The sequence below is a fragment of the Pongo pygmaeus genome, chromosome 13 (genome assembly GCF_028885625.2).
Source record: "Pongo pygmaeus isolate AG05252 chromosome 13, NHGRI_mPonPyg2-v2.0_pri, whole genome shotgun sequence".
Lineage (NCBI taxonomy): Eukaryota > Metazoa > Chordata > Mammalia > Primates > Hominidae > Pongo > Pongo pygmaeus.
The window spans coordinates 113144826-113171681 of record NC_072386.2 but is presented as its reverse complement, the minus strand read 5'-3'; the positions used below and the strand labels follow the sequence as shown (position 1 = coordinate 113171681).

At 41.9% G+C, this 26856-nt stretch overlaps 2 protein-coding genes across 7 annotated transcripts in view; one reads left to right on the top strand and one right to left on the bottom strand.

Moving 5' to 3' along the window:
* The first annotated feature begins 11898 nt into the window (after positions 1 to 11898).
* On the top strand, positions 11899 to 12834 carry LOC129044460 (olfactory receptor 1N1). Its single transcript, XM_054502382.1, has one exon. The coding sequence runs from the start codon at positions 11899 to 11901 to the stop codon at positions 12832 to 12834; it is 936 nt and encodes a 311-aa protein (XP_054358357.1).
* A 5172-nt stretch (positions 12835 to 18006) lies between these two features.
* LOC129044459 (olfactory receptor 1J4) overlaps positions 18007 to 26856 on the bottom strand; it is a 50994-nt gene continuing 42144 nt past the window's right edge. For 3 of the 6 annotated variants that reach the window (XM_063649913.1, XM_063649915.1, XM_063649916.1), the window contains one exon: positions 18007 to 20069. In XM_063649913.1, the coding sequence (XP_063505983.1) occupies positions 19109 to 20069 (961 nt within the window). In that variant the 3' untranslated portion in view covers positions 18007 to 19108. The remainder of the gene's footprint in view (positions 20070 to 26856) is intronic. The other 3 variants (XM_063649914.1, XM_063649918.1, XM_054502380.2) reach the window with 1 other exon arrangement.

Sequence of the window (26856 nt, the reverse complement as noted above, 5' to 3'; positions counted from 1 at the left end):
GAGGCATGTTGTGGGGTGGGGTGGGGGGTGGATAGCATTAGGAGATACACCTAATGTTAAATGATGAGTTAATGGGAGCAGCACACCAACATGGCACATGTATACATATGTAACAAACCTGCACGTTGTGCACATGTACCCTAAAACTTAAAGTATAATTAAAAAATAAATAAATAAATAAAAACAAAAGGGACACTTTTGAAAGTCAGGCCCCTACCCTCCCACAGAGACTGAGGGATAGGTGTACTATCTTTGTATTTTTTTTAACTTTAGATTCAGGGGGTACATGTGCAGGTTTGGCACATGGGTATATTGCATGATGTTGAGCTTTGGGCTTCTAGTGAACTGGTCATCCAAATAGTGAACATTGTACCCTATAGGTAGTTTTTCAACTCTTGTCTCCCTGCTTTTGGAGTCTCCAGTGTCTGTTATTTCCATCTTTATGCTCATGTATACCCATTGTTTAGGTCCTACTTATAAGTGAGAATATATGGTATTTGATTTTCTGTATCTGAGTTATGTCACTTAGGATCCATCCATGTTCCTTCAAAGGACATGATTTCATTCTTTTCTATGGCTGCCTAATATGACAAAGATGTCTTCTCTCACCACTCCTATTCAACATAGTAGTAGAAGTCCTAGCCAGAGCAATCAGGCAAGAAAAATTAACAAAAGGTATCCAAATTGGAAAGGAGGAAGTCATATAATCTCTGTTCACTGATGACATGATCTTACACCTAGAAAACCTAAACATTACTCCAAAAGACTCTCCGATCTGATAAGCGACTTCAGTAAAGTTTCAGGATACAAAATTAAAGCACAAAAATATCAGTTGCATCTCTATATGCCAACAACACTGTAGCTGAGAACAAAATCAAGAACCCAATTCCATTTACAATAGCCACAAACACACACAAAGTAAGATACCTAGAAATACATTTAACCAAGGAAGTGAAAGACTTCTACAAGGACAACTACAAAACACTTATGAAAGAAATCATAGAAGATGAGAGAAGAGAAAGGAAGAAACCCAGTCAGGCAGACAATCAGGGTGGGTCCTCGGTTGAATTATTTCAAACTAAAGAACAGCCTGCAGGCACAGATAAGGGAACTTGTATGGGGCAGGGGCAGGGGGATGGGGGGCTGTTGGGGGTGGGCTTGCCTGAGACTTGCCCACAGCTGCACAGATAAGAAAGGCTACACAGGTGACTTGCATAGACATGCCCACAATGGAAAAGTCCATCCCCTGACACATGTGCAGTAAGAGGAACAAAGCAATATGGAGTAACTCAAGCTAAGGGCCCACATGAACATTAGGAGGACAAGGTGGAGCTACCAGAAATTCGCACCTTATGCAAATGAGATGCCCAGCCCTCATCACTTTCTTATAAAAGCCTTTGCATTCAACTGTAAAAATGGCAACCCTTTCCAGGACCCTTCTCTGCTGCAGAGAGCTGTTCTCTTTCTTTTGCCTATTAACCTTCTGCTTCTGCTCTGACCTTATCCTTGGTGTGTCTGCATCTTTGATTTCCTCAGCGATGAGACCAAGAATTTTGGATGCCAGCCCAGGAAATGAAGCCATTTCAATGACATAAACCAATGGAAAAACATCCTGTGCTCATGGATAGGAAGAACCAATAACATTAAAATGAATATACTGCCCAAAGCAATCTACAGATTTGATGCAGTTCCTATCAAATTACCATCATTTTTCACAAAATTAGAAAAAAAACTTCTAAAATTCATATAGAACCAAAAAAGAGCCCAAATAGCCAGGGCAAACTGAAGCAAAAGCGTAAGGCTGGAAGTGAGGGAAGAGAGAGACCCTCTCATATTGTTTTATACTCAGTACCTGTTTTAAGAAAAAACAACAAGAAAGTAAAACCAAAGACAGGCAGCCCGGCACCAGGCCCGAAACCAGGCCTGGGCCTGCCTGGCCTAAACCCAGTAGTTAAAAATCAACTCATGACTTAGAACCTGATGTTATTCATAGATTACAGACATTGTATAGAAGAATATTGTGAAACTCCCTGCCCTGTTCTGTTTCTCTCTGACCACCGGTGCATGCAGCCCCTGTCACGTACTACCTTTCATGTGAAATCAATCACGACCCTTTCATGTGAAATCTTTAGCGTTGTGAGCCCTTAAAAGGGACAGAAATTGTGCATTTGGGGAGCTCGGATTTTAAGGCAGTAGCTTGCTGATGCTCCCAGCTGAATAAAGCCCTTCCTTCTACAACTCGGTGTCTGAGAAGTTTTGTCTGTGGCTTGTCCTGCTACATAAGCATCACATTACCTGACTTCAAACTATACTATGAGATTATAGTAAGGAAAACAGCATGGTACTATTACAAAAATAGACATACAGATCAGTGGAACAGAATAGAGAACCCAGAAATAAAGCCACATACTTACAACCAACCGACCTTTGACAAAGTCAACAAAAATAAATGGGGAAAGGATACCCTATTCAATAAATGGTGCTGGCAAAACTGGCTATCCATATGCAGAAGAATGAAACTGGAACCTATCTATCTTTCTTGATTACATTTCCAAGAGATAGCTCCCAGGTCCTTGAGAAAGACATTGCTAGGCTGTAAAACTATTGAGTCTGGGAGAATATTTACATCTCAAGAGGCCCAGAAAAAAATTACAATTGTCAGTTCTCGAATGCAAATGCAAAGAATAGGGAAGCCAGGGGCCTATAGTCAGGAAAATATCTATCTAAAGTTTGGTCAAGCTGAGGGCAGTGTTGATCATCGCTGATGCATCCATCTGGTTTCTGGTTTCCAAACTTTGTTGTTATTATTTGTTTGCCTCTCTTCTCTGTCCTTTTGGGTTTTATGTCTTTTTTATTTTAGTAGAGTTTATGGAGGGAGTGAAATTAGATGCATGAGTTTAGTATAACATCATTAACCAGCAGCATAAGAATTCTTTAAAGATATGTCATGTGCCATTAAACTGTTTGTAAAGGTGGATATTGGCAGCTTGTGAGTTTTTTGTTTGTTTGTTTTGTTTTTAGAGGAAGTTAGGAGCAGGAACCTTGTTGTAAGGGGGCAGCAAGGAGATGCATTTACACAGAAAGTTCATTTTTGCCATAGACTGTGGTTACAAATCAATACTGTCAGGCCTCTGAGCCCAAGCTAAGCCATCATATCCCCTGTGACCTGCAAGTACACATCCAGATGGCCAGTTCCTGCCTTAACTGATGACATTCCACCACAAAGAGAAGTGAAAATGGCCTGTTCCTGCCTTAACTGATGACATTATCTTGTGAAATTCCTTCTCCTGGCTCATAAGCTCCCCTTACTGAGTACCTTGTGACCCCCCACTCCTGCCTGCCAGAGAACAACCCCCCTTTTTCCTTTACCTACCCAAATCCTATAAAACGGCCCACCCCTATCTCCCTTTGCTGACTCTCTTTTTGGACTCAGCCCACCTGCACCCAGGTGAAGTAAATAGCCTTGTTGCTCACACGAAGCCTGTTTGGTGGTCTCTTCACATGGACACACATGAAATTTGGTGCCGTGACTCAGATCGGGGGACCTCCCTTGGGAGATCAATCCCCTGTCCTCCTGCTCTTTGCTCCGTGAGAAAGATCCACCTACGACCTCAGGTCCTCAGACCCAGCAGCCCAAGAAACATCTCACCAATTTCAAATCCGGTAAGCGGCCTCTTTTTACTCTCTTCTCCAACCTCCCTCACTATCCCTCAACCTCTTTCTCCTTTCAATCTTGGCACCACACTTCAATCTCTCCCTTCTCTTAATTTCAATTCCTTTCATTTTCTGGTAGAGACAAAGGAGACACGTTTTATCCATGGACCCAAAACTCCGGCGCCGGTCACAGACTAGGGAAGGCAGCCTTCCCTTGGTGTTTAATCATTGCAGGGACACCTCTCTGATTATTCACCCAGGTTTCAGAGGTGTCAGACCACGCAGGGACGCCTGCCTTGGTCCTTCACCCTTAGTGGCAAGTCCTGCTTTTCTGGGGGAGGGGCAGGAATCCCAACCTCTTATCTCTGCACCCTGATCCCTTATTTCCATGCCCCGACCTCTTATCTCTGCACCCAACCCTTTATTTCTGTGCCCCAACCCCTTTCCCGCTTTTCTGGAGGGCAAGAACCCCCCACCCCTTCTCTCCATGTCTCTACTCTCTCTTTTCTCTAGGCTTGCCTCCTTCACTATGGGCAAGCTTCCACCCTCCATTCCCCCTTCTTCTCCCTTAGCCTGTGTTCTTAAAAACCTAAAACCTCTTCAACTCACACCTGACCTAAAACCTAAATGCCTTATTTTATTCTACAATGCCACTTGACCCCAATACAAACTCAACAGTGGTTCCAAATAGCCAGAAAACGGCACTTTCAATTTTCCCATCCTACAAGATCTAAATAATTCTTGTCATAAAATGGGCAAATGGTCTGAGGTGCCTGACGTCCAGGCATTCTTTTATATATCGGCTCCTTCCTAGTCTCTGTTCCCGATGCAACTTGTCCCAAATCTTCCTTCTTTCCCTCCCACCTGTCCCCACACTCCAACCCCAAGCATTGCTGAGTCTTTCTAATCTTCCTTTTCTACAGACCTATCTGACCTCTCCCCTCCTCGCCAGGCCGAGCTACATCCCAATTCTTCCTCAGTCTCTGCTTCTCCACCCTATAATCCTTTTATCACCTCCCCTCCTCACACCTGGTCCGGCTTACAGTTTCTTTCCGTGACTAGCCCTCCCCCACCTGCCCAGCAATATCCTCTTAAAAGGGTGGCTGGAGCTAAAGGCATAGTCAAGGTTAATGCTCCTTTTTCTTTATCCCAAATTAGATAGCATTTAGGCTCTTTTTTCATCAAATATTAAAACCCAGTCCAGTTCATGGCTCGTTTGGCTGCAACACTGAGACACTTCACAGCCCTAGACCCTAAAAAGTCAAAAAACCGTCTTATTCTCAATATACATTTTACTACCCAATCTGCTCCTGACATTAAATAAAACTCCAAAAATTAAATTCCGGCCCTCAAACCCCACAACAGGACTTAATTAACCTCCCCTTCAAGGTGTACAATTCCTTGCCTCCACTGTGAAACAAACCCCAGCCACATCTCCAGCACACAAGAACTTCCAAACACCTAAACCGCAGTGGACAGGTGTTCCTCCAGGCCCGCCTCCCCCAGGAGCTTGCTACAAGTGCCAGAAATCTGGCCACCAGGCCAAGGAATGCCAGCAGCCCAGGATTCCTCCTAAGCTGCATCCCATCTGTGCCAGACCCCACTGAAAATCGGACTGTTCAACTCACCTGGCAGCCACTCCCAGAGTCCCTGGAACTCTGGCCCAAGGCTCTCTGACTGACTCCTTCCCAGATCTTCTTGGCTTAGCAGCTGAAGACTGATGCTGCCCGATCACCTCGGAAGCCCCTAGACCATCACGGATGCCGAGCTTCAGGTAACTCTCACAGTGGAGGGTAAGTCCGTCCCCTTCTTAATCAATACGGAGGCTACCCACTCCACATTACCTTCTTTACAAGGGCCTGTTTCCCTTGCCTCCATAACTGTTGTGGGTATTGATGACCAGGCTTCTAAACCTCTTAAAACTCCCCAACTCTGGTGCCAACTTAGAAAACATTCTTTTATGCACTCTTTTAATTATCCCCACCTGCCCAGTTCCCTTATTAGGCTGAGACACTTTAACTAAATTATCTGTTCCCTGACTACACCTGGGCTACAGCCACACCTCATTGCTGCCTTTTTCCCCAGTTCAAAGCCTCTTTCACATCCTCCCCTTCTATCTCCCCACCTTAACCCACAAGTATAAGACACCTCTACTCCCTCCTTAGCAACCGATCATGCACCCCTTACCATCCCATTAAAACCTAATCACTCTTACCCCGCTCAATGCCAATATCCCATCCCACAGCACGCTTTAAAAGGATTAGAGCCTGTTATCACTCGCCTGTTACAGCATGGCCTTTTAAAGCCTATAAACTCTCCTTACAATTCCCCCATTTTACCTGTCCTAAAACCAGACAAGACTTACAGGTTAGTTCAGGATCTGTGCCTTATCAACCAAATTGTCTTGCCTATCCACCCCATGGTGCCAAACCCATATACTCTCCTATCCTCAATACCTGCCTCTACAACCCATTATTCTGTTCTGGATCTCAAACATGCTTTCTTTACTATTCCTTTGCACCCTTCATCCCAGCCTCTCTTCGCTTTCACTTGGACTGACCCTGACACCCATTAGGCTCAGCAAATTACCTGGGCTGTACTGCCGCAAGGCTTCATAGACAGCCCCCTTTAATTCAGTCAAGCCCAAATTTCATCCTCATCTGTTACCTATCTCGGCATAATTCTCATAAAAACACACATGCTCTCCCTGCTGATCGTGTCCGACTAATCTCCCAAACCTCAATCCCTTACAAAACAACTCCTTTCCTTCCTAGGCATGGTTAGTGCAGTCAGAATTCTTACACAAGAGCCAGGACCGCACCCTGTAGCCTTTCTGTCCAAACAACTTGACCTTACTGTTTTAGGCTGGCCATCATGTCTCCGTGCAGTGGCTGCTGCTGCCCTAATACTTTTAGAGGCCTTTAAAATCACAAACTATGCTCAACTCACTCTCTACACCTCTCATAATTTCCAAAATCTATTTTCTTCCTCACACCTGGTGCATATACTTTCTGCTTCCCCAGCTCCTTCACCTGTACTCACTCTTTGTTGAGTCTCCCACAATTACCATTGTTCCTGGCCTGGACTTCAATCCGGCCTCCCACATTATTCCTGATACCACACCTGACCCCCATAACTGCATCTCTCTGATCCACCTGACGTTCACCCCATTTCCCCACATTTCCTTCTTCTCTGTTTCTTATCCTGATCACACTTGGTTTATTGATGGCAGTTCCACCAGGCCTAATCGCCACACACCAGCAAAGGCAGGCTATGCTATAGTACAAGCCACTAGCCTCTTAGAACCTCTCATTTCTTTTCCATCGTGGAAATCTATCCTCAAGGAAATAACTTCTCAGTGTTCCATCTGCTATTCTACTACTCCTCAGGGATTATTCAGGCCCCCTCCCTTCCCTACACATCAAGCTCAGGGATTTGCCCCCACCCAGGACTGGCAAATTAGCTTTACTCAACATGCCCCGAGTCAGGAAACTAAAATACCTCTTGGTCTAGGTAGACACTTTCATTGGATAGGTAGAGGCCTTTCCCAAAGGGTCGAAGAAGGCCACCACGGTCATTTCTTCCCTTCTGTCAGACGTAATTCCTCAGTTTGGCCTTCCCACCTCTATATAGTCCGATAGCAGACTGGCCTTTATTAGTCAAATCAGCCAAGCATTTTTTCAGGCTCTTAGTATTCAGTGAAACCTTTATATCCCTTACAGTCCTCAGTCTTCAGGAAAGGTAGAACAGACTAATGGTCTTTTAAGAACACACCTTACCAAGCTCAGCCACCAACTTAAAAAGGACTGGACAATACTTTTACCACTTTCCCTTCTCAGAATTCAGGCCTGTCCTCAGAATGCTACAAGGTACAGCCCATTTGAGCTCCTGTATAGATGCTCCTTTTTATTAGGCCCCAGTCTCATTCCAGATACCAGACCAATTTGGACTGTGCCCCAGAAAACTTGCCATCCCTACTGTCTTCTCTCTAGTCATGCTACTATTCACCGTTCTCAACTACTCATACATGCCCTGCTCTTGTTTACACTGCCAGTTTACACTGTTTCTCCAAGCCATCACAGCTGATATCTCCTGGTGCTATCCCCAAACCGCCACTCTTAACTCTTAAAGTAAATAAACAATCTTTGCTGGCAAGGCTATGCTGAACCTCCTTAGGCACTCTCTAATTAGATGTCCTAGGTCCTCCCAATTCTTAGTCCTTTAATACCTGTTTTTCTCCTTCTCTTATTCCGTTAAGTTTTTCAATTCATACAAAACTGTATCCAGGCCATCACCAATAATTCTAAATCACAAATGTTTCTTCTAACAACCCCACAATATCACCCCTTACCACAAAATCTTCCTTCAGCTTAATCTCTCCCACTCTAGGTTCCCACGCCACCCCTAATCCCGCTCAAAGCAGCCATGAGAAACATTGCCCATTATCTCTCCATACCACCCCCAAAAAATTTTCACCGTCCCAACACTTTACCACTATTTTGTTTTATTTTTCTTACTAATATAAGAAGACAGGAATGTCAGGCCTTTGAGCCCAAGCTAAGCCATCATATCCCCTGTGACCTGCACGTACACATCCAGATGGCCGGTTCCTGCCTTAACTGATGACATTCCACCACAAAAGAAGTGAAAATGGCCTGTTCCTGCCTTCACTGATGACATTATCTTGTGAAATTCCTTCTCCTGGCTCATCCTGGCTCAAAAGCTCCCCTACTGAGCACCTTGTGACCCCCACTCCTGCCCACCAGAGAACAACCCCCCTTTTTCCTTTACCTACTCAAATCCTATAAAATGGCCCCACCCCTATCTCCCTTTGCTGACTCTCTTTTCGGACTCAGCCCGCCTGCACCCAGGTGAAATAAACAGCCTTGTTGCTCACACAAAGCCTGTTTGGTGGTCTCTTCACACGGACGTGCATGAAAAATACCATAACATCCTAACACTACCACTTTTCATACAGAAAGAAGTAAAGTTTCCCAATTTTTAAATAAAGCCAGCACTGTACTAATTTGGTCTAAGAAAAACAGAGAGAAAATTGGGCAATTATGAGAGTTAACACTAACAGGGCACTAGGGAACTCTGTCCCATTACTCCCTGTATCTGTAGATGCCCCAAGTGTAGTACGTTCAGCCTCCTCCTGGTAGTAGCCTGAGGAGCCAGCAGCTCTCTGTTTCTGAGTTTATTGGTTCAGGATTCAAAATGTAAACATAAAAAACTTCAAAAGTCCCAGAAGATCTTCGTTAGGTGGGATCACAGTGCAATGTGTCCCAGGTCATCTCAAATACTCCTCTTTCTGATTTTTTCTGTTCCAGCTGATGAACGTAACTGCCACTGCTCCAGCCTCCCCTACTGATCTGGCCTTAACTTGGCTTTACAGTCCTTTATTCATCTCATGGATTTCTTATCTACAATCTTAGTCTCTCTATCCGTCCCCTAAGCCCCCTTAAATATATTTTTAATCTTGGTTTAGCAATCTGACTTCTGCTTCCAGCTGTTTGCCATTTGTATTCATTATTCTTGATCCTGTACCCTCATTTCAGTTAATGTCATCGCAAAGATTGTCAGGAAGAATCTGAGCTCTTCCCCTCAAATTAAGGACATCTGCTTTGCCTTCTTCTCTGTTACCAGGGTAGTGGTAAGCAGAGTCACTTGAGACAAACAGTCACAGGTGGGCATGTCCTATGTTTGGAATACTCTGTCCATCATGTTCCAGCTAGCTCTTACCTGTTGGCTGACACAGTAGATGAAGAGGCAGTGGAGGTAAGTAAAGGGACCTCATCACCCTGGGATGACAGAGGGAAGGATTGCCCCAAGTTTCTGGAAGAACCCCATTGATGTCTCAAGGATCTACAGAGTTTATGAGGCCATAGATAGGATGAAGGATGAGAAACCCTTTTAGGGAAAGAGAAAAACCAAACGATAGGCAAGAGATGGTGCAAGATGCTTGAGTAGAGACCAAAAAATATGACAGAAGGTAAAAAGCTAGGCTGCTTTGGACCCTTTTTTGAGGATTTGGGGAGTTTTCTGATGTTAAGCAGTTGGTGCCCTCGATCAAAGAACCTCCATAGAAATAGCCTGAGCAAGGCAGTATATGCCACCACGAATGATCAAAAAGATGCTGCTCTTCCCTAAAATAACTTACTGTCCCTTTGAAAACCTCAATGAAAGGACTTGCTTGCTGAAGGCAGGGTCTGCATGCCAGGAAAACATGGCGTTGTCTGCCACTGTGTAGCCCTTCTCTTGATGAGACAAATAATCAGCTGATCTCTTACCCTTCTGGACATGGCTATTAGAATGTGCCCTGTCAGAGGGTGCCTTATCAAGTGATGAAGTAGGGGAGAAAATAACTTGGATTGTAGCCTTCAGATCCCTCAGAAAAGTTGTAAAACCCTGAGACGTTCTTCAGTCAGTGTAGGGTTCAGGGATAGATACATATACAATAGTTCTCAGATGCTGCTGTCCACTTCAGAATACGAACAGTGATTTGGTAAAGCTATCAATTTGAAGACAAATTTTTATTCAGGTATAGACTCTAAATATAAATCAGGATAAAGAAACACATTTAGATCTGTAAGATATTAATAACAAAGAATAATTCAAAAAATGAAAAGATAGCTGATTTTTAAAAAGAACACCTGTCTGAGAGCATTGATACACTGGTTTTCATACCATATCTTCCTCCAAGACATAGTGTAAACTTTTTCAATCACTTCAGTCTTTTGAACTTTAGCTTATTTATCTGAATCAAAGGGAGGAGTTGGACTAAGCAAAATTTTCTTAATCCTCACTGAGCATCAAAATACCTGAGAAGGCTTCAGTTTTAGTTTTTAAATAGAGGTACCTAAATTGTATCCTAGAAATTTAAATTTGACAGGTCTGAGGTAGGGATTATGATTTTTATCTTTATTTATTTATTTATTTTAGACAGAATCTTGCTCTATTGCCCAGGCTGGAGTGCAATGGCACGATCTCGGCTCACTGCAACCTCCAACTTCCAGGCTCAAGTGATTCTCTGGCCTCAGCCTACCAAGTAGCCGGGATTACAGGCACGTGCCATCATGCCCGGCTAATTTTTGTATTTTTAATAGAGACGGGGTTTTGTCATGTTGGTCAGGCTTGTCTTGAACTACTGACCTCAGGTAGATCTGCCTGCCTCAGTCTCCCAAAGTGCTGGGATTACAGGCACGAGCCACTGTGCCCAGCCGGGATCAGGATTTTAAATAAGCATCTCACTTGATTATGATAAGCTGGTCTACAGACCAATGCTTGAGACCTCTGGACCAGGGGATCTTTCAGGTTCTATCTAGTTCTTAAATTTTGTTGTTCTTCTGTAAAAGACACATATAAAAGATAGTAAAGGCAAGTGAGACTAAATATGTTAAATTAAGAATACTGAGGGATTAAATATAAATGCGGTGGTAGAAAGTTACTTTCTATCTATATTGACTGATGGTGCAGTCTCTGGAAACCAATGCTGTGGGTTTGAATTCTGTCGCAAATATTTATGAGCTCTGGGTCCTTGTACAATTTACTTAAAAATCCTTAGACTCAGTTTTCTTATATAAGGGTAAGAATAACAATCTCTGTATCTGAGTGTTGTTTACGGATTGAAGGAAACAATCTTCATAAAGTACTTAGTAGAGTAACTGTCATATGTGTGGCTAACATGTAATATGCATTAGTTACAGGATGATGATGATGCAATGACAAAAACTCTAATGCAGGGAGAAATGCAGGACTTCCTATTTTCTTTTTCAAAAGAAATAATGAAAAAATAAAGAGGCATGAGTCCTTCATATGCCCTTTACTCTAAAATGAATGAGGATGTGTCAAAAATAAGAATTTTGTGTGCATTTTTTGGCTACCTCCCAAAAGAATGTAAAATTTAGCTGACCTCAATCTACTCACATAGACAGCCTAATGCAAGAATGAAACTAACATGAGGCTATAGACCTAGTCTAAGGCATGATCATGCCAAGGAAGAATACGCCCGGACCTTATTGGAAGGGAACTCTTTGTGTAAAGGATTAAATAGCAGGAAAGAGGGGAAAAAGGGGGGAAAATAAGACTCTGAGGAAGAGAGAAAAGAAGCAGGGTCAGAATGAAGATAAAGTCAGGATTAGAAATATAATGAACTTAAAGGGAGATTTGGGAGTCAGCCCATACAGTTGTAGATTAAATCTAGCATTCTAACTGTCTTCCCTCAGCTCCAGATGCTGCAGAGTCATGGAAAACAAATCCAGCGTTTCTGAATTTTTCCTCCGAGGAATATTGGCGTCTCCAGAGCAACAGCAGTCCCTCTTTGGAATTTTCCTGTGTATGTACCTTGTCACCTTGACTGGGAACCTGCTCATCATCCTGGCCATTGGCTCTGACCTGCACCTCCACACCCCCATGTACTTTTTCTTGGCCAACCTGTCTTTTGTTGACATGGGTTTAACGTCCTCCACAGTTACCAAGATGCTGGTGAATATACAGACTTGGCATCACACCATCTCCTATACGGGTTGCCTCACACAAATGTATTTCTTTCTGATGTTTGGTGATCTAGACAGCTTCTTCCTTGCTGCCATGGCGTATGACCGCTATGTGGCCATTTGCCGCCCCCTCTACTACTCCACAGTCATGAGCCCCCAAGTCTGTGCCCTAATGCTTGTATTGTGCTGGGTCCTCACCAATATCGTTGCCCTGACTCACACGTTCCTCATGGCTCGGTTGTCCTTCTGTGTGACTGGGGAAATTGCTCACTTTTTCTGTGACATCACTCCTGTCCTGAAGCTGTCATGTTCTGACACCCACATCAACGAGATGATGGTTTTTGTCTTGGGAGGCACTGTACTCATTGTCCCCTTTTTATGCATTGTCACCTCCTACATCCATATTGTGCCTGCTATCCTGAGGGTCCGAACCCGTGGTGGGGCGGACAAGGCCTTTTCCACCTGCAGTTCCCACCTCTGCGTTGTTTGTGTGTTCTATGGGACCCTCTTCAGTGCCTACCTGTGTCCTCCCTCCATTGCCTCTGAAGAGAAGGACATTGCAGCAGCTGCAATGTACACCATAGTGACTCCCATGTTGAACCCCTTTATCTATAGCCTAAGGAACAAGGACATGAAGGGGGCCCTAAAGAGGCTCTTCAGTCACAGGAGTATTGTTTCCTCTTAGATGTGGTGACAGCAACATTTAATGAAAAGACATAGGCTTGGAGTCAGACAAAAGGGCTTCATTTTGGGGTTTACCACACACTAGCCATAAGATTGTAGTCTGGTTACTTAGCCTCTGAGCCTTGGTTTTCTCATTTATAAAATGGAGATAACAGTTTCTATCTAATGAGGTAACTTGGAGGATTAACTGAAATAAAATATGAAATACATCCAGTATAGTAGTGAATAATAGTAGGTGTTCAATAAGGGATAGCTATTATTATTACTATTATTATTCTTCATTCCTCCCCCAACTCAGAAGTCAAAAAATCTTTTCTCTGAGATATATTTGTTCAATAAATATTTACTATCTATGGTGTGTTGGAAGTTATTCTAAGTGCTAGGGTTATGACACTGAGCAAGACAAAGTCCCTGCTTTCATGACACTTTCATTCTAGGTTATTAATTTGTCAATCATTAAAATTTGGGGGGCACTTGTTTTGTTTGTGGCACTAAGTGGGGATTAAGACAAAAGAAATAAAGATGGAGGTTGCATTCCACGTGCTGCAGAATAGCTAAAGAGATGCCCATCAAAAGGTTCAACTTCAATGTTTAGGTTTCCATGCGGGTTGCCCACCCCATGGTTCGCTAATGTTTCACTAGGAAGGGGGCTAAAGCTCTTTGTGCTCCCTCTGCCCCATGCTGGTCAGAAACGTGCAATGCCACAATCCTTTTAGTGACTATTAGATGACAGGAACATGGAAATCCTCTCTCCTTATTTGACTGCAGGTTTGTGTCCACATCTAAAAGGGGCACCACAGCTTAAATTAGTTGCGGAGATGGAAAAAATGATGTTTGAAGGTAAATGGGGTTCTGTCTGTCTCCAAGAGTCTTAGAAATGTTAAAAATATTATTTTAAATACAACGGCTAAATAGTTTTGATTTCTTACATCTGGTATCACCAGGTGTCCACTGGCTACCTAAACTCCTTCCTCATTTAAGTTTGTTTCTCACACCCAACCTATTCTAAAATGTTTTATGATCGCTGTACTTTTTCAATGAAAACTTATGGAGCATCTTTCATGGAATCAAACTGTTCCAGGCTTCAGCTGTTAGTAAATACAAATGTGAATCATTTAGATGCCACATCTTAGCACACAAGGATTCCATTTATTTGATGACCTGGAACTGGAAGTCTGTTCTTCTCTCTAGAACTCCCTTCCAGCTATTCCCTCAGAGAGTCCTTGAGTAGGATGAGCAGGGCATCATCATTAACCAGAGCTGGAGATGGTTGCAAACGTGGAGCCCTCCTGCCCTCATCTCCTTAGTCTACAACTCTCCTTCCATTCTGTTGACATCTATCGCTCTGCTGACCAAAGACCACTGACAGTCTCCTCCAAGCCATTGACCTCTAGCTTTCTTCTAGCATTTGAACTGGCAATGGACTATCCTCCACTTCTCATGATCAGCTCTTTCAGAAGAGGGTCCCCTAGCAGAGCACTAAGGCCCCTGATGACACAGCTAGTGGACATGAGGGAGGCTGAGATGTGAGATCACCAGATACAGCCTCACACTATATCTGAAACCTATGTCCACCCTGATACTCTAAATCTGCTGCTCAGATTCACCCCATCAACTTTACCTTCTTTACTTGTGGTGGTTTCTCTAGGTAGCCTTCTGGTTTCATTCACCATTCTGATCCTCAGGACCTTCAATCCACTCACTGATAGTGCAGTAAATTTCTGAACCCTGTTTGGGTATGGTTTAAGTTCTTTCTCACAGGCCCCAAGCAAACTAGAAGATGTGACTGGGTGTCCACTTCAGTTTACTTAATATAATTCTGTGTCCATCAGGAGTTAGGTCAGCACTGAGCATACAAAGATTCATCAAGGGACACTGTTGCCTATCACTGTTCAACAATCTAACATTCCTCGATTCCAGCCGGCCAAGAGTTATCAATGTATTCAAAGTTCCAAACTTATACCTCCCTTGATATACAGTCATACATTACTTAACTATGGGGATATGTTCTGAGAAATGTTTCACTGGGCAATTTTGTCATTGTGCAAACATCATAAAGTGTACTTACACAAACCTAGATGGGATGGCCTAGTATACAGCTAAGCTATATGGTATAACTAATGCTCCTAGGCTACAAACCTGTACAGCTTGTTAGTGTACTAAATACTGTAGGCAATTGTAACACTATGGTAAGTATTTCTGTGATAGGATTTATTCAGTTCCATTATGAGCTTGAAACCACTATGGCATGTGGAGTCTGTTGTTGACCAAAACATCATTATGAGGCACATGACTATCTTATTACACCCATCCCCAAAACCTAAGCTCAAATTTCTATACCTTTAAGGTCATCCATGTCAAAGAGAATTAACGTGATGTTAGCATTAAAATAATTCCCGCTGACATACAGGTTACTTATAAATCTTTGCACTTTGGTAGGGTAGTGTGAGCAGGGTGTGCTCTGAATCAGAGGTGGAGTAATGGAGAGAGGTGGCATGATAGAAAGCTTCCCAGTGTCCCTTGCCTATTTAGGGGTTTTGCTTTCTTCTTGCTCAGAACCCATTTTTAAGAAGCAAATGGTCTTCAATTTGTTTCCTCATTTCCTTAAGATTGTTAAACCTAAATAAAATTATTTAAGTTGCCTAGTCTTCCATTTGTTCTTAAATATCAGTCCACAGAACCATAAATCAAGAGCAATCCTTCATTCTATCACCTACTTCCCATCAATTACCAATACCGCCTAGTCTACCTTCAAGAGTATTCTCTTCTCTATCTTTACGCCATTGTCTTCATCCAGGCACACATTATCTGTTACCTGAATGTACAATGACCTTCTAATTAAGCTTCTGGACTCAAGGCACTCCAATCCATTGCCAAACCATCTCACACATTGGTTACCTGAGTAATCTTTTGAAAACACAAACATAACCTTCCCTGGGACTAATCCCGATTCCACCCCACCCCTAGCCAATGATGCCTGTCACTTGCAAGGCAATGTCTAAACCTCTTAACAGGACATCCTAGCCCCCTCACGATATAGTCTTTGTCTCCCTGTCTAGACTCACCTCTTGATGCTCCCTTGACTCATACACACCTATGTATAGCAACATCATTTTTCTTACATTTCCCTGAACATACCATGCAATTTCAGTGCCCTGGCCCACTCTGTCCACTCTATTTAGACTCATTTGTTCCATTATTTATCAATCCTGAGCATCCTTCAACCCCCAGCTGAAGAATTACTTCCCCTGTAAAGCTTTTGCTGATATCCAGGCAGCATTAACTATACGCCTTTGTGTTACTACCATGTAAGTATTTCATCGTCTCTAAGCCTCAATTTTCCCAACTGTAAAATATAGATAGTAACAGTGTATGTATGTAGAATTATTATGAGGATTAAATGAGATAATACAGGTACAGCTTTTCTACAATGCCTTACACACAGTAGCCATTTAAAATAAGCACAACTATTCGTGGTGTTATTACGTTAAGGCACTTTTGGTACTCTTGTATATTTCTTAGTTTACCTGTTGCTACACTATCAGAATATGAGCTTCTTTTGCCTGGAGGCTTTCTCTTTATCCAGATCTGTTTGACCAAGAATAGGCACACTGCCTGGCACAGACAGGTAACTTGCCAAATGGCTACTGAGGAGCACAATCTATAAAATAAAGTTTTACTATTTTTAGTATTAATTCCAACATTTGTCCTTAATTACACACAAATTAAATTGTATGTATATGTGAGTTACACACACACAAACACACACGTGCACACAGTTCTTGGATTCAAAGAATATAACCATCACAACATTAATGGGTTTATTTTTTTCTTCAAAAGCTAAGTGAACTTAATTATTTAGCAAATTCCCCTTCCACTTTCCAGCTGTGAGAAAATAGAATAATTTTTGTTTACTCTTAAAATTTCCATGTCAGAATTGTGTGTTACATATGTGCTAAAATCAAGTGCTGGAGCTCCTGGTTCTAGGATGTTTTGATTCCTCCCCTCTGAGAAAGATTGTTCTATTGTCACACTGTGAAAGAATTAGTGTTAACTTTTGAGAAGGACGTACACTGGTCACTTGAAACGTCCATAACTGCCAATTTTCAGAACTATTTGTTAACTTGTGAACAAATCACACATTCATGGATTTCAAAATTGCAGCAAGCTTTGTTCTAAACTCAATGAGGTGCTTCACTGGAAAAGGTCATGAATCTTAGCCCTGGCATGGCTAGAGGGAAATGCACTCATATAAAGTGCACACTTCCTATGTGATTGATGTTCAGTTCTATTTGCATATTCAAATCAATACGGTGCACCGCAGTGTGCTTTGGGCTGTCCAAAACCAAGACAAACTGATCTGGGAGATGAGGTGGACTAGTAAGACAGATAGTGATGAAACACTTCCCAACAGACAAGTGAGCTTGCCATTTCTTGAGGAAAAGTCATTCAGAGAAGTGTCACCAGCCTGTGACTAAAAACATAAATGACAATATTGGTCTCTCTGGAGGATGGGCCTGACAAGACTAGGCAGATCTTGAGGGAGCTGAACAACAGAACTGGGGTGCTGGCAGGGAAACTGAGTCAGGCACTTCATTCTACAGATCACATCACTATAGCAGAGATGAGAGTGTACAGCAGGTCATGATTGTGCTGAGGCTATCAAGGCATGCTTTATCTAGACCAACAATAAACCAACAATAAAGATTCTATCCCTGTTCAGGTTTTGGCTCCAGAAAAGGTTGGGGCTAAGCCTGTAAACAAAGTGACCCTGTGCTTGCAGCAAGGAGTGGGGGTGGCACTCTTTCTTGTTCTACAAAGGAATATGGGATGCCAAAAGGCAGCTACATGAGCCTCCGATGAAGGATCACTCTTTGAGTCAATATCAAACAAGTGAAGACTAAGTTATTTTTCTGATCTGTCTTTCCTTACCTACCCACACATCAACTCACTCGTTCATTGCCCTTTAGTTATTGGGTTCTAGCTCAAGCCAGAACAGATATGTTGCTGTGTCCTAGGGCATGTTATTGCTTTTGAATTGGGACTAAAAGCAACATGCCAAGCTGCCCATCGTCACCATAATTCAGGAGTGTCTGCACAAGTTCTGCTTCAAAACTCATCTCTGATGGAGAAGGTAGAGAAAATTAACATTCATTATTCTTGGTCAGCTGTAGTGTTAAGCCCAATTTATCATTGCATTTACTTCAAATAAAAAATATGTTAGGTGTTGCAGAAATTTTTTCACCTTTACAGAAGAAGAAATTGAGGTTCAAAGGAATTAGGTGAATTGTCTGAGGCCACGCAGCCACCACCCTGGTATATAGAGATTACAAATGAGATCTATCTTTCCAAATATTCTTCTTTTGCAGCTACATGTTGCTGATTCTCAGAAGCATTTGTAGTTCTGTTTATCTTTAAGTAGAGGAATGAAAAAAGAGACCTATATGCCCTTCACTGGATGGCAAAGACCATAGAAGATAGAAGAAAATGATAGAAGATGACTTGGGCAAATAATACAAACCAGGGGCCATTAAGCTGAGTAGAAATGCTTTTCAATAAGACAGACAACGAAGAGACTGAATGGGAAAGGGATCAAATTTAGTAAGGGCAACAGAAGGCTCCTGACTGTGAAGACTTTTTTGTTCTTCTCATTCGTTACCTGGAGTGAGTCTGCGGCATGATTGAAACTCACATGTGTAGTCAGAAAGCTTCATAGACTTCTGGTCTAAAAGTGAACTGTTGAATGAAAGTTATTGTAGTCTAGAAGAGGAACCTCAAGTTCTGAAGTGGAACAGCTGAACTTATGACAGTGAATAGTTTTTTGGATCTGTAAAGGGTACTATATAGTTTCTTCTCCTTACCCACCACCATGAGCAACAACAATAAAAAATGTGAGAAGAGAACTGAATAGGAAGAAAGAAAGGAAAATGCCTTTACAAGTACCCAATCCTTCAACTTTTCTATGGCAAGGGAATCTGTTAGTCAACATATTTAAACAATTCCTAAGAACAAATAAATTTCCAGGAAATAAAAGGAAAGATTTAAGTTCTGTTAACTATGTAATTTCTGAATCTAATAGGCAAGATAAATAACCAATTATATAAACTCAGAATTCACAATTTGCACTAAAGAGGAAAAGGGAAAATAACTGTAACAGAATTCAATTCAAGTCATCAGAGAGTTACTGAGCACTTATCCCTTGCTGGGATCAGGATTAAGGATCTATCATCTTGAAATAGGTCAATACATATGTCTGTTATAAAGAAGAGTAAATGTCATTGAGGTAAGACTATTGCCCTGTTGAAGAGTCTCTTCAGGGCTCCCTTTATGTCCCTATTCCTTAGGCTATAAATGAAGGGATTCAGCAATGGGGTGATCACTGTGTACATCACAGAGGCAATTATGTCCTTGTCACTGGAGGCACTGGATGAGGGGAGAAAATACAGTCCAATAATTGTGCCATAATACAGAGACACCACAGAGAGGTGAGAGCCACAGGTGGACAAAGCTTTGACGATGCCCTTGGTAGATGGAGCCTTCAGGATGGTGACCCCAATGTGGCCATAAGAGATCAAGATGCATATCAGTGGTAGAGTGATGACTGCCTGTCCCACTGTGAAAATGACCAGCTCATTGAGGGAGATGTCTGAGCATGAGAGCTTGAGTAGGGCAACAAGGTCACAGAAGAAATGGGGGATGGTGTTGTCAGCACAAAAGGACAGCTGGGCCAGGAAGAGAGTGTGAGACAGGGCATTGGTACAGGAGAGGATCCAGGACACAGCGACTAGTAAGTTACACAGTCCCTCTTTCATGATAGTGGTGTAGCGGAGGGGGTGACAGATGGCCACATACCGATCGTATGCCATTGAAGTGAGAAGGAAATTGTCTAGATCAGTGAAAAATATGAAAAAATACATCTGAGTTACACACCCTGCATAAGGAATGGATTGATCCTGAGTTTGCATGCTTAATAACATCTTTGGGACAGTGACAGATGAAAGGGAGATGTCAGTAAGAGCCAAGTGGCTGAAGAAGAAGAACATGGGGGTGTGAAGGTAAGAGTCCAGCCGGATGAGCAGGATGATGAGCAGGTTCCCCAGCACCGTGATCAGGTACATGCCCAGGAACAGGGTGAAGAACACGGCCTGCTGTTCTGGCCAGATGGGGAGGCCCAGTAGGAGGAACTCAGACACGCTGCTCTGATTCTCCCTCTTCATGCTGATAGTCTTCTCTCTGCTGGGAATAGAGGGACATTGAAAAAGGCAGAAACAAACAAATGTTGATTTACAGCAGCAGATAAGAATAAGATCCTTGCTACTGATGAATATGCCAATGTCTGTCTACATTGCTATGTCCCTACAAAAAATCATTTAAAGTAGATGGTTTTATCACACAAAATGGGATAATTCGCCAAGACAGTAGAGGGTTTGAAATAGAAGAGAAGACCAGCCATGTCTAGTCAATAAAGAGAAAGCCTCACACCATCTTAGCAGATGGATCGTAAGATAACGTCTTTCCAATTTCCATTGTTTATGTACTTTTAAAAACAATCATCAGGCTAGTCATGAGCCTTCATGTTGTAACATATTGAACTTTTTAAAATTTGACTTCAAATCTATTAGTAAGCAACATATAGGGATGAAGTTTCAATAACACATATCCAAAACAAATTGGATCAAAGATAAACAGCCAAAGTTTTCATTATGTATAAAGTTGATGAGAAAAAAAACTTGTCTATTGATTACAATATCACTGCCATAAAAAAAAGTAAATCTTACACAAAATATTTAAAGGTGAGAGCTTGGGAGGTAATTAGGTCATGAGGGTAGAACCCCATGAATGGGATTATTGCCCTTATAAGAGGAAACACAAGAGTGTCTCAGGCATTGCCACGTGAGGACACAGCAGGAAGGCAGCCATCTGCTAATCAGAAAGTGGACCCGCACCAGAAACCAAATCTGCTGGTACCTTGATCTGGGGCTTCCCAGGCTCCAGAACTGTAACAAATAAATGTCTGCTGTTTAAAGTCAGGAAACAACAGGTGCTGGAGAGGATGTGGAGAAATAGGAACACTTTTACACTGTTGGTGGGACTGTAAACTAGTTCAACCCTTGTGGAAGTCAGTGTGGCGATTCCTCAGGGATCTAGAACTAGAAATACCATTTGACCCAGCCATCCCATTACTGGGTATATACCCAAAGGACTATAAATCATGCTGCTATAAAGACACATGCACACGTATGTTTATTGCGGCATTATTCACAATAGCAAAGACTTGGAACCAACCCAAATGTCCAACAATGATAGACTGGATTAAGAAAATGTGGCACATATACACCATGGAATACCATGCAGCCATAAAAAATGATGAGTTCATGTCCTTTGTAGGGACATGGATGAAATTGGAAATCATCATTCTCAGTAAACTATCACAAGAACAAAAAACCAAACACCGCATATTCTCACTCATAGGTGGGAATTGAACAATGAGAACACATGGACACAGGAAGGGGAACATCACACTTCGGGGACTGTTGTGGGGTGGGGGGAGGGGGGAGGGATAGCATTGGGAGATATACCTAATGCTAGATGACGAGTTGGTGGGTGCAGTGCACTAGCATGGCACATGTATACATATGTAACTTACCTGCACGTTGCGCACATGTACCATAGAGCCTAAAGTATAATAATAATAATAATAATAATAATAATAAAAAGAAAAAAAAAGTATTGAGGCAAATGTTACTGAGAGTCAGCATTTCTTGGTTCTATAACAAAACAGAAATCTTGCACCTGTGAGACTGAGGACTAGGCTGTGGAGAAAGGTGTTTCAGCCAAGTTACTGCTCCCAAAAGTTAATGTGGCGAGTATTCCAAGCCATCAATCATGGTACAGCAACCATTAGAAGATCTGACTTCACCAGCCATTGTTAAATTTCAGATGAGAGGTGGCCTTTTCAAATAAAAGTATGTAAAGAATAGTATTCCTAATTTAAGTTCTGGGGTACACGTGCAGGACGTGCAGGTTTGTTACACAGGTAAACGTGTGCCGTGGTGGTTTGCTGCATCTATCAACCCATCACCTAGGTATTACGCCCCACATGCATTAGCTATTTATCCTGATGCTTTTCCTCCCGCACACCCCCCCCCCGACAGGCCCCAGTGTGTGTTGTTCCCCTCCCTGTGTCCATGTGTTCTCATTAGAACAGTTATCATTATGCATACATTTTTATTTGTTTCAATTATGTAGAGAGTTCCTAAGAAATCATGGATTGTATCAATTCATTTTCTCTATTTCAGTCTTGGAGATCTTTTTTTAAACTACCTTTCAACATGACTTCCCTGTCTAAAAATTCTCAAAGGATTCCCATTGACCTTTAAGATTAGAGTGTAACAACCTTAATATGGCTTAAAGGCCCTGCAAAACCTGCATCTCTCCTACATTTCCCATTTCTTTCTTGCCCTCCCTTTCCCCTCACCCTTGCCAACCTCTCTGTTCCAACCTTGTGGGAAGGCACATTTCCATTTAATGTCATTTAGACTTCTTCCCCTTGGTGGTTGTGGATTTCTTGTGATTCCCTGGCATGCTGAGAAAGTAAAGACCAGACTGGCTATGAGAAAATATTTTAGGGAAATTTATTTATGCTTTATTGTCAACTGTCAACACAAAGCAGTTTAAGTGACATTATCTTAAATTATATTCAAAGTATGCATTTCCTAGTTCTTTTCCAATCCAGTCTCCCTTTCCTCCCTAGGCAATAACACTCATCCCATAACAAACTGTGAAGGCTATTATCAAAAGATGGCAAAATAAGTGAGATTTTGGGTGTACTCCAAGTTTTCAGCTCCCTCTTGGGTACTCCTGTCATCTTAAAACACAACACCTGCTAGTCAGCTGTGGTAAGCAGAATAAGAACCCCCAAAGATGTCTACATCCTAATCTCCAGAACCTGTAAATCTGCTGTGGTGCATTCCAAGGGGGGATTAAGGTTATAGATGGAATTAAGGTTGCTAATCAGCTGACTTTAAAATGGGGAGCTTATCCTGGATTATCTGGGTTGGCCCGATGTGATAATGAGTCCCTTAAATGTGGAAGAAGACATAGAAGACTCAGAATCAGAGAGGTATTCGAAGATGTTATGTTGTTGGCTCAGAGGATGAAGGAAGGGGCCATGAGATAAGGAATGCAAGTGGCCTCTACAAGCTAGAAAAAAGCAAGAAAACAAGATTATGCTCTACAACCTCTCGAAGAAATGCCAACCTCTTCAGTTTTAACCCAGTGATACCCATTTTAGACTTCTGACCTCCAGAACTGTGATACAATAACATTTGTGAGGTTTTTCTAAAGCACTAAGCTTGTGGTAATTTGTTAAAGCAGTAATAGAAAACTGATACATTAGCATTGGAAAGACTTCAGGTATATCCAAATATTCTGGTTATCTAGGGACCACAATGCAACAAAATTCATGTGTCCTTCCCCAACTTCCATCTTGCATCCAACAAAACAAAGCAATCACTCAGCAGAGCTAATCCTTACCTAACCAGTAGGGAAATAAGGCTGCTATCTCATTGGAAGCATTTGTCACTAATCATAAATGAGACTCTATGCCATCCCTCTCCTACAAATTTCAATATTCCTTTAATAAGGAATATTCCTTTAACAAGAAAAGGCAGAGAGTTAGAGAGGGCTCTTATCCATCCAATGGGCTTCTGGCCTAGAGCAAAAATTCAGCAGAAGACAAGTCGGTGGCAGGTTTCAAATCTTTCAGTTTTTAAATCTAGCTATACAGACCTCATCCTAACTCCTTAAAGACATCCCCACCCTAACATACATATTGAGGTCAGTAAACACAGTGTTCAAAGGGTGCTAGGCTCAAGCATCTTCCTTTTCCTAATCTTCTCCTTCTCCTCCTCCTTCTCCTCCTTCTTCTTCCCATTCTCCTTCTTCTCCTTCTCCTCCTTTCTCTCTCTCTCTCTCTCCCCCGCTCACTCTCCCTCCCTCCCTCCCTCTCTGCCCTCTACCCCCACTTTGAAGGCAATGTGAGACTAGAGAAAAAGCCACAGATTTTGGAATAAGATAGGCTTGGTCATCATAAAACTTTGATTGTGGCATTTTTGTCCATAGCAGGTCTCTTAACTCTTGCGAATCTCAGGAAGATGAAGATCTTTAAACAGGATGCAATTATACCCCATAAGGTTACTGTAAGATGAGGTGAGATGACATATTTGAAACCCCTAGTACATTTGCTTGCATAGTGCTCAGCAAATATTGGTTTCCCTCCTGCCACAATTAAAGACAAAATGCAAATCTACCCAGAGAGGAGCCAGAGGAATTTACGTCCTTTTACACACAGGAGAAAATTATTCATATCAATTCCTTTGCTGGATTCTGGGTGTGGATTCCTTAGACAAAGTTGTGGAATTGAGTATACAAACTGCTGGCAAACCAAGAGCACAAACATAGAACACATATGAGCACAGGGGGAAAATGATCATTCTACTGCTGGAGCTCTCATTCAGACAAGTGAGAAACAGGCACTACTTACCAGGGAGGGAAAACAAAAGGGAAATTCAGGAGAGAGGCTTGTTCTCACATAAGTAGCTTATATTCTGATGCCCAGCAGCTGAATGCAATGCCTTGGTGTAGACTGTATTTGGGGATAAGCTGGATAATTTATAAGGCAGCCAAGTGCCAGTCCCTCAGCAGCCTACCAAGACTCAAAGCCAATGGCAAGAGGATAACTGAGTGTTCAGCAAGATATAAAGAGATGACTTTGTTTACCCTAATCCCAGCCTCCTAAGTATTTTCCCCTTTAATGACCCTTTTTAACTCCATTCTTCTTTTCATCTTCAGGTGCCCTCTGATTGCTTCAAAGGCCATGATTTATCTGACAGTTCTGACACAGGCAAACATCAGGAACTAAACAAGTGACTCCTTTGGAAAGACATTTGTCCCTATAAGGCACATGCATTCGTTCAACAACCAGACCCTTGAAACCTACCACAGATAAGGCATCATATTAGTGTTGTCCTAACTAAACAGAGAGGAATATGCTTGTCATCAAAGAAAAATTATCCCAAATGTTGGCAGTTGAATAATTTTTATAGCCAATGAAGGACACATTTTGTAAGTGTAGAAGGCCTTCCCAAAATTCCTGATTTAAACACCAAAACAACTTTGGAATGCTTGGATTCTGTGCTGTTTAGATCTGGTTTTCTATGTCAGGATCCAAGGCAGAAAAATATTCCTCCAGTATGTCAGTCTCTCTCTTCGTTCATCTGTTTCTCCTTTTGCCCCTTTCTCTCATCCTGTCTATGTCTGCCACTCAATATCTCTCTGTTCCTTCCTTCTCTCTCTTCCTCTCTCTGTGTGTGTCTTTTTACATTCTATCTCTTCTCCCCATGCCAACTGCTGCCTTCTGTTTCTTCCTCATCTATATCCACTTATAAACTCATCTATTGCTGAGAGGAAAAAAATACCCATTCCATCCCCAATGCTTACCTTCCCTGCATTTATGATCCAATGTTTGGTGGATAAGTGTGTCCTAAGGTTCTCATTATGGGACCTAAAAACCAGCTTCCAAGATCCTAGACATTTCTCAGGCATCAAGAAGAAAAGCTACAAGTGTAAACTCATTCCTGTTTACAGTCCCAGAGCTGTGAATCGAAGAGCTTAACTAAGGAGAAAACTCTAGGGAGTAGGAGATCGAACTGGTAATCTCCAGTTAAAGATATCCATAAAACACGGATTAATTTTCCAATTTTCCCCTTGATTCCACTGGGAAAGGTATTCTGTGGGAGGATATTTGTCCTGGGAACCTTAGAGGGTGAGTACACAAAGAAAAGATCTCAGAGTACCCTCAGTCTCTCTTCTGTTCTACTCTCTGTTTTTCCAGTCTTAATCACACTTTGGATAAATCCCAGGGAGGTTAAAAAAGAAATACTGACTCCAACCATGTTTAAATAGAAATCCATATGACTGCTGGGCTCTGGGAATTTAGGTTGAACCATATCCCGTTCAAAGGGATCTTATTGAGTCCTACTCACCAGGCAGCCCAAAGGAAATGACTTGTGTTTCTTCTCTCTGGTGAACATGAGGAAATACAAAAGGAGAAGAGGCAGAGATAATCATCTTTTTTGAGGTTTTATTGTTTTGTTGACAAACTTAGGTATGGTTATATCAAATAAAAATAGTTTTCAAGGAAGAAATGAAACAAGGAGAGAAGGAAGAGAAGGGAAAGAAAACTAAATGAACAAAAACAAAAGAAAACAAACCTGCAAATAGAAAAAAAAACAAGTTGACACACAAAATCTAGAAAAAAATGACTCAAGATTGAAAAGCTTCAGGTTCTCTGAAATTGATCTTTTGAGGAAAATGGTCATTTATCATGCCAGTTGTGATTCTTAGGGGTGAGATATATAGGTATATAGGACAAATAAAGAAGTATTTATAGCTTGATATAATAATGCTTGAGGATTTATTTTGGCCTCTTTCATATCTAGGTCTAAGACATCATAGATACAGCAAAGTTTATGCTATGGTTTGAATGTCTGTCCCCTTCAAAACTCATGTTAAAACTTAATCCCCAATGTGTCAGCATTGAGAGGTGGGCCCTTTAAGAGGTGATTGGGTCTTGGGGGCTCTGCCCTTATGAATGGATTTATCCATTCATAGATTAATGGGTTAATTGATTAATAGGTTATCATGACAGCGGGACTGGTAGCTTTGTAAGAAGAGAAAGAGAAACCTGAGCTAACATACTCAGCCCCCTTATTATGTGATGCCCTGAACTGCCTCAGGACTCTGTAGAGTCCTCACCAGCAAGAAGGTCCTCACAAGATGCAGCCTCTTGACCTTAGACTTAGTCTCCAGAATTGCAAGAAATAAATTCTTTTTCTTTATAAATTACTTAGTCTCAGGTATTCAGTTATAACAACAGATAACAGACTGAGAGAGCTTATATGTGGGCAGCTTCTTTCTAGGTGTGATGACCCTGTATTTACTACCATAACTTTATATAACT